At 38.4% G+C, this 8,542-nt stretch overlaps 1 protein-coding gene across 1 annotated transcript in view; it reads right to left on the reverse strand.

Moving 5' to 3' along the window:
• Window positions 1-7,589, reverse strand: part of LOC140230618 (uncharacterized) — a 33,063-nt gene extending 25,474 nt beyond the window's left edge. Inside the window, exons 1-5 of the mRNA XM_072310759.1 lie at window positions 7,544-7,589; window positions 6,914-7,195; window positions 4,972-5,133; window positions 3,407-3,545; window positions 2,361-2,466 (exon numbers count right to left, since the gene is read on the reverse strand). Coding sequence (XP_072166860.1) covers window positions 2,361-2,466; window positions 3,407-3,545; window positions 4,972-5,133; window positions 6,914-7,195; window positions 7,544-7,589 — 735 coding nt within the window. The remainder of the gene's footprint in view (window positions 1-2,360; window positions 2,467-3,406; window positions 3,546-4,971; window positions 5,134-6,913; window positions 7,196-7,543) is intronic.
• Window positions 7,590-8,542: the final 953 nt, after the last annotated feature.

Raw genomic sequence — 8,542 nt, forward strand, 5'->3', positions numbered from 1 at the left:
GCCTTTACCTTTTCAATACCACGACCCATCCGTAACTCCCTCAGAGGGATTAAAAGAAGCACACTACCGAAAATGTGATATTATGCTCATCCGTGCGATTGTATACTGTTTTCAGAAAATGCTTTCAGAAAACATCATGTCATCCTTTGTAAGGATATCTTTGCTTAGATAGCATCTAAGTTGTTGGAAAGCTGAAGGGTTGTGAGATCACAATTCCTGTTGCATATTTCCGTCTCAAATCAGGTGCTCATTTATTCTTGGATATCTGTGCGCTGATAAATGAGGGCAGTTCTTTATTTTTCAATCTTAATTTTCAGGAAGCCGCTACGCTCTTCCAATCATAATTTTAGATTTGAGTGGTGCCATCACCATCTCTTGTCAGAGGACTTCACAGTGTTGCTGCGCAAAAATGTTAAGATTATTTTCTTCAGGATCAGTATCCCATACAACATCAGTAGGTGTTCAGTTTCCCTAGTCATTTGCGCTTTCAGTAAAGAAACGGTTTCGTTTGATAAAAAGAGAATAAAAAAAGATAAGAAAAAACCTTCAGCTGAATTGTCTTCACCTACTCTGATACGATACTGCCATTAAAGGACTTTAATGATCGAATTTAGTTAACTGCCCCTAGAATACTGGTCTGACCTGGATTGAGGAGCTCGATTCCCCGTAAGCAAGGGAGAGCAGGCATACACCAATTTCAGCAGGAGGAGAATCATATCGCTTGCCAGCTGGAAAGTTATATAATTGACCATGAAAGGTGACGAGGTGACTCAGTCGGTAGCGTATGGCTTGCGGTCTAAAGACTTGTGTTCCGGCGCGGGTTCGAATCCCACTTATCTCAAGTCTAGCTGAGCAATGGTGTGTGTTGTCATACCGTCCCCTCTAGTAGAGGCACAACACTTTGCACCTCATCACTCGGATATAAAAAGTGGAAGTCCCTTGTGTGAAAAAATCAAAAACCCAGACACATGAAAAGATCCCGAATCGGCATTCCGTTATCGGAAAACTCAAGGCGCATAAACCGGTAAAGTGGTCCACCCCAAGTACATACAACTGACCAGCTGACGGGCTATCCAGCTATCTCGTCAGAAGGAAAAACGAAGACAAAATAAGATTAGGCGTGTTTATTACCCTCTTTGCCATTGCACCCTGATTCGGCACCTTGGAATAGGATGGCGGCCGTATTTAAGCATGTATATATATATATATATATATATATATATATATATACACACACACACACATATATATATATAGGCCTATATATATTGAAACAAAGAAAGGAAAGACTGACCAGAAACAATTGATAAATAATGAAAACTTTTAGCAAAGAAAATGAGAAAAGAAAACGAAACCGATAGAAGCCCATTTTCTGTGGTCAAAATTTCAACATATTTATGAATATATATATATATATATATATATATATATGTTTATATATCTTAAAAACAATTTTTTCATTTATTTGTCATAATCATTATTGATATGGAACCCCTCTTTGCCCTAATTGACCATTGAAGGAGTATGGAAGAGATGACAAATGGTACAAAATAGGAGTACCAGTGAATTGCAGTTGAATGCTCACAGACGCTATTTCGAAAAATGCACAAAATGCCTGATTTGACCCTTATTTGATCTTTAAAGTGACCTTGAGAGGTGATAGTGACCTTGAATTGCAGAAATGATATTTAGAATCACATTCTCTAACCCCGTAAAATCTTCCACATGGGATTCATTACATTAATCAACCTTTTCAATTTGTAACTGCAGGTGACCTTTAACCCGGATGGCGGCCATATTGGATTCCACCAATATGGCGGCCCCAAGGGTTTTTAGTCTTGGCGCCCATCAAAAATCGAAAGAGTATGGTACAAGGGACCTATGAGCCAAATTTGGTGCTTTTGGAAGAATCTGAACCAAACAACCCATTTTGAGCCCTAAGGCCCCAACTATACATTCCGACAGAAGACGCAACTGTGATTATGGGCAACATTGAGGTTACATGGATTGACTAATGTCAATGAGAGCCTTGAGAGAAGTTTATCACCCTATTACTTTTCGATATGCAAATGCGACAAACTTATAAGGTAAACGTTTCATGCATATCTTAAAACCTATTACATATTTCATCACTCATAGCGTTCTTATTTCATGTTTCATTTTGTGTGTTGTTTTTTTGTAGTTTAACTTTTATCCTTCTCTTTGTTTCATATTTTTGAGGTTTAAGTCCGTCTAAGCATAAAATGGAACTGATCTTTTCACCGTGATCAAAATAGATATTTCCAAGAAATGATAATATCTCTTACACCTAAGGGCATGATGCATGAATGATAGAATTAGAATTAGACTTCATTGTGTACCTGGTAGTTGGTGTAAGCCGGGATTATTATTGGGGAAAGTTCGTCAACCGTGAAACACGTGTTCCCGTTACCATCACACACTAAGCAGGCATCGAGAACTTTACCACTGGAAAGAATTAATTGAAACAAAAAGAGTATTAACACGTCATTTTGATTCATCTAGGTAAATCTTATTTTGCATAAGTGTTTCAAATAAAATGACAAAATGTACAACTTACTTGAATAATATGCGCAAAAAAAAAAAGCAAGTTACTTGACATGCGGGTTTACTTGTATGCACGTAACATCAGGCCTAATCGTTTTGAGTTTGACCGGAACTTAACTTTTGACACAATTTGATAGAACAGCGAGACAAAAACATAATTTCTCTTATCAAAAGTAGAAATAGCATTGCTTTTCCTTTGAAAACCTTGGCGAGATAAACAAAATACCAAAATCGAGCCGAAATTGATTCTTTTGCGTCTTGCTAGTTTTAGGAACCAGAAAATATGAAACAAAAATGACGAAAAAAAAAGTGTTATTTCATATCGCTAGGTGCATGTGGTAAATCACACGATACCAACGATAACCAATGAAAGTGCAAATTTCTGCCTTTGATTCTTTTGTCATTGTCTTGTGAATCTGCGACCATAGTCAAATTCTAAGACATTTTAACTGATTTTCGAGACCTGACTAACTATGGTGATTATGCCCTATAAAATGGCGTTGATGTCCAGTATGAAGGGAATGTCCTCTAGGGCAAAAATGGAAAATAATATGTTTAAAGGAATTATAAAGTGTTGGTTGAGACCTAATTTCAGGTTTCTTTATTATTTTTGTTGAGATGATGAGAAACATCTTATGAAATATGAAAGACCATGGAATTCCAAAATGGTATGCTCTGTGCTATTTCACAAGTTATTTCTTGGTATCTCGCAAAAAGGTATAAGGTCAATCCTCATCTCCATCAATAATGCTACACCATCCTGGTATTTGAAGCAATATTTCAATACTGATTAAAACCTATCTCCAAAGAGAATATCTGTCTTCTCCCACATCCAACATACCTGTATGCCACTCCGTCACAGCCGAGGCAAAAATCTGCTTCGGATGATGTATTGCAAACGCCACAGTCGGAGAAACCCGTGGTAGCATTGAGACCAGTATTCCCACCAGTGCAGTATCCACATTCATTGATCTCAGCAACTAACAGGGAGAAAAAAAACAACAAACAGACAAAAGCAAACAAGCAAGAATGAAAGAATGAACGAAAGAAAAAAAGAAAGGAAGGAAGGAGCGAAGTAGGTAAGAGAAGAAAAAAGAAAGAAAGAAAGATATACCGAGAAGAAGAAAATAAGGAAATCAGTGAGAGAAAATAAAGGAAAGGAACACAGAAAAAAAAAGAAGAATGAATATTTGGAAGTAAACGACATAGAGCAAAAAAGAAATAAGGAGGCGAGAAAGCGAAAAATGGGGAAGAAGAAAGGAAAATATGGGTCATTACAAGGACAAGAGAAAACGAAATGAAGAAGGAAAGGGAAGGAAGACAGAAAGAAAGAAAGAAAGCAAAAAAGAAAGAAAGAAAGTGATGATGAGCAGGAGAATGGAAAGAGAGAAAAGGAAAACACTGGAGGGAGACACGTTCAAAATTCGATATTTACGCTACAGTGGCCGATCATCCAAGGACCAATTGACATTGCCATGTGAACGATACTGTGCTAACGAGATCGAGGACGAGCGAAATTAATTTCGCTTTTCATTTCGCAATAATCAAAGAGAGGCTATATTTGAAATGTCGATAGTGGCGAGGTAAGCCGAATGGGTCTGCTGTTTAATTGCCCTGTCATTTCAAATCTCATTTCCTCGTTACTCTCTGCACAGACGCAGGTCCAGTGATGTTCAATGTAATATATTAAAGTGGAATGCATTTTCATAGAACAATATACTTTTTATGCAGCATTGCAGTTTCTGAAACAAACGTTGATGAGCTTCGCATTGTTCATATAGAGTCGAATGTACCATTCTGATCAATATATTAATCATACTGTACCACAAAACAGCTACAGTAAGAAAAAAAAAAAGCAAACACAATTGAATAGATAACTATAATTCCTAAGCAGCACATTTCAATAGGCTCTCCACACAGGAGGAATGAAAAATAAAAGTACGAACTGTCCTCAACAATAAATCCCTCGTTAAGTAACATGTCTACGCATAGTATTATGATTGGCAAGGAGGCCCTATATGCGAATTACTATCAAAAATACAGTTGCAACAAAAGACAGTGATAGATTCAAGCTTCTGAACCTCTTCCAACTATGGTATAACACATCACAAAGAGGGTCAAAGGTTGGATGGCACGGAGGAGTAGTGGATGAAAAATGATCAATGTGATTTAGAATAATTTTCCTCTTTCCATCAAGTCTATCAGGGCTTATAGGGATTACAGGGATTATAGCAAGTGTCCACAAGCATGACAAGGCGCATTCACTACTGCATTATAAAATTCCAGTTGAAACAAAACAGGCGGGGACAACCACAAGAAAGTTACGATGCAATAAAAAAAATGAGTCTCATTGCTGAATTTAATAGCCACTGACATGACATTATCCCCTGTAGTCAGGAAACTCACAGCCGATGCAGTCGCCGTTGCAGTCCTTCGTAGAGAAGATGTTACCAAACACGTCGGGCATCACGCATTCACCACAGTCGTTTTTCTCCCACAGCCCGTTGCACACCCCGCGACAGTCCAACATGTCAGCGCTCGCATTGACCGCTAGCCCCGTGGCGCCACCTGTAGGAAAGTCGGAAATCAACGTTACGTGATTTCTTTTTTTAATAATGATTCATTCCGATAAGACTTTAATTACAGGTAATATCAGTCATTGTTTGTCTTCGTTATCATGTTTGTTTGTTTGTTTGTTTTTTGTTTTAAATAAAAATGATAAAATCCTCCTGACGGAACGTTTGGCTGAGCTTCCTGAGATGACCTTCGGTCTCCTTAGTTCAGAAAATTTGTGTTACTGCAGTAATACGATTAATGAGTCACCCAGCGCGCAACGTTCAGAAGAGGAAAAAAAAGTAAACAGTAGTAGGTCTCACTTTTCGAGCTCCATGACGTCATCGCCTAAGCGATAGCCCTCTTGAGCAGCATCCACGGATTACATGTTTGAATTGCAAATTAAGCAACTCTGCAAGAAAAATACCTATTCAAACGTTTACAACCATTTTCTAATTTCTCCACTACCTTCATGTGCAGATGAGAGAGCTCATTATTTCTAAAGGGAATACAAAGTAGGCAAAATGACAACTCCTCTTTTTTGACCAAATTGTCATTCGTTGTTTTTGTGATTTAATTCAATGCCGTAACGACTGGAAAATATATTCTGAAAGGAAAATACAAAGGGGGCGGGGGAGGTGTGAGAGGCATGAGGGAGGATGTTCCGAATTTCACTGCACCTCCTATTTATTTATTTATTGTTTTGATTGACGTCCCCATAGGCACGATAGGGCATATGATACCAATTCTTCTTTTATCGTACATCCTGGGGGGGGGGGGGCATTAAGGATAGAAAAAGATACAAATCATCAAATCGTGGATCGTCTGCAGATATGGTAACCAAAATGATAAGCGGACACACAACATCTGACAAGGGAACACCCATAATGTGAACATTATTGCATGATAAAACTCTCTATTCGTCAATTTTATGTAATTGGGAAAGTGTATTGATTTCATGTTAGGCCTATAAATGGCTATTTTATTGCTTAAGCTGTTTTCTTCTTCTTCTTCTTCTTTTTAGAAAGTTATGTTTGTACGTGGAGGGGTTGACAAAATCTTCCACCGCGAATCCTCCCTCCCCTTTTGATGCCTGGATGTTTGTGCTTTCAAAACTGGCGTGTAAGGAGCGCATGTCAAAACTTATGACTGATGTGCTTGACGAATGAAGACGTCTGAGACTATTAGTTACAATGACCAGTCTTCGCTATATTGGAAGCATCCATGGTCAGAGTCTCAATAAAGTCACAATTATAGCTTGGTCTGTGGAATCAGTCCGTACTACATATTACGTTGACCTGTTTAACCTCATTCTAAATAGAGTATATATCAAACTGATGATGTCACAGTCTGTTGTTATACCCGAGGTTATAACCAGGTGCATGCATAAACACTCGGGCCAGGTGAGGTTGCTTAGAACCAGTTTCCATGGCGATGAATAGCTATGACACCACAATTTAGTAACTGTCGAAACCAAAGATGATTCATGATTGTTATATATTTTTCCTCTTTTACAAGCACTCTGAATTACGACATATTGCGAACGACGCCAGTGCCGAGGAAAAGAAATAATGTTAGATGGCAACTATTCTACCCGACAGGATAGAAGTTGATATCTAGTTTGTCTTGTGTGTGTGTGTGTGTGTGTGTGTGTGTGTGTGTGTGTGTGTGTGTGTGCGTGTGTGTGTGTGATAAATCAAGGCATTATGCACTTTCAATACAAGCCACTGACCACTTTTTTTTTCTTTTCTAAAACCATTTAAAGAAGTTAAAAACGGACTTTGCTGTATCTTACCCACGCAAGTTTGACAGGCATCACGGAAAGCTGTCCCGTTGCAGTCGCCGTTACAATCGATGTCCACCCCTTCTTCAGTCCAGCAGTAGCCGCACTTGTCGATACCGAAGTTGTTGTCCCTACCGGTGGTTCCGTTGACACACATCCCGCACTCGTTGATGAAAGCCGTACCTTTACAGACGAAGGCGCAGTCGCGCACGGCGTTGCCACCACATTCCCCGGCACAGTCCCTCTCGGCATCTCCTCCGCACACTCCAGAGCAGTCAGTGATCAGGAAACAGGCTGGCAGTAAAAGATCGTATATGTATGCCTAATTGACAAGGATTTGTCTTACCTACGTGCCTATTCACATTCTTCACTGTATAAAATATCATACGTCATGCTTTTACGTTCTTTAAGGTAGATCCTTACTGTGGATTACATAAACAAGTGGAAGAATGAGACGCGATTTTTTTTTTTCATCTGGTCATGGAGCTACATATTGCAGCACTATCACTGTCAATGTCGAATGCGTAATGTCATTATAATGAAGCCAATCTTGAGCTTCTGAGTCAAAGATTGAACATGGCGTATGAAGTGGATGACGTAAATTAAGTGAATTTTATGGATAGTATTGTTTTCTCTATTTACCTTCAGCCGTAGTTGCTATCAGATCTGAAGAGGTACTGCTGCCCATTGTGGTCCGTGTCTCTTCCATCTGTTCTGTTGTGCCTTCTACGCAGAACATCCGATTTGCAATTGAAGAATTCGATCGAAAAATGGGTTAGGCGCCATTTTTTCACATTTTAAAGTAAGTGCATTATCAGCTAAAGCAATCTAAACTTTTCCCGTTATACCTCAGGTGTTACATAACAAGGAATATTCTAAAAGTTGTGCTGAAAAATACTGCATACATTTGCATAATTTTCTTTGTTTTCATGAGATTTGATTGCAAATATCGGAAATTAATAGGAATAGACTAAAGAGTATAAAATTCGTTTTGTGATTCTGTGATATAACAATAATTCAATCAGAAGGACAGTAAAGGGAGTGAATAAAAAGGAGTTTGGTTGTTCGGATGTGGGCAATTTTGAATATATTAATCGTCATTTTATTGTTTCAGTTTTAAGTTGGGATGGTGGGATGAAATATGTATCATGTGTGTGTGTGTGTGTGTGTGTGTGTGTGTGTGTGTGTGTATGTGTTTGAATATAAAACATTTATACTGCAGTTTACCGCATTTTTATGTACTGCATGGACCCAATGGATGTGCAGAATCATTACAATAAGGAATCTGAAAGGGCAATCCTTTCATTTTGATATTTTTCTGTATATGCATAATTGATATATTGTTCTAATACTTTTCAATGTTAAATGGAGGATAAATAGATAAACAAACAGCCAAACAATTCGTGGAGAAGGTGCTATCACGCAACACAACCACAACATCAAATAAAGATGATACCCAACGTCCCAATGACGTGCAAAGTAGTGTGGCAACATGAGACTATTAGGTTTGAAGAAGGGATTATTGTTTTGCTTCACGATCATCCCTGGTGTTAGATGAAGATGATACCACACACAAAAGCTATCACCACCAAAGAATATCACAGCATGAAAATGATCACACTCGGGTAAACAGTAACGACA

This window comes from Diadema setosum, chromosome 7, assembly GCF_964275005.1.
Source record: "Diadema setosum chromosome 7, eeDiaSeto1, whole genome shotgun sequence".
NCBI classification, from domain to species: domain Eukaryota; kingdom Metazoa; phylum Echinodermata; class Echinoidea; order Diadematoida; family Diadematidae; genus Diadema; species Diadema setosum.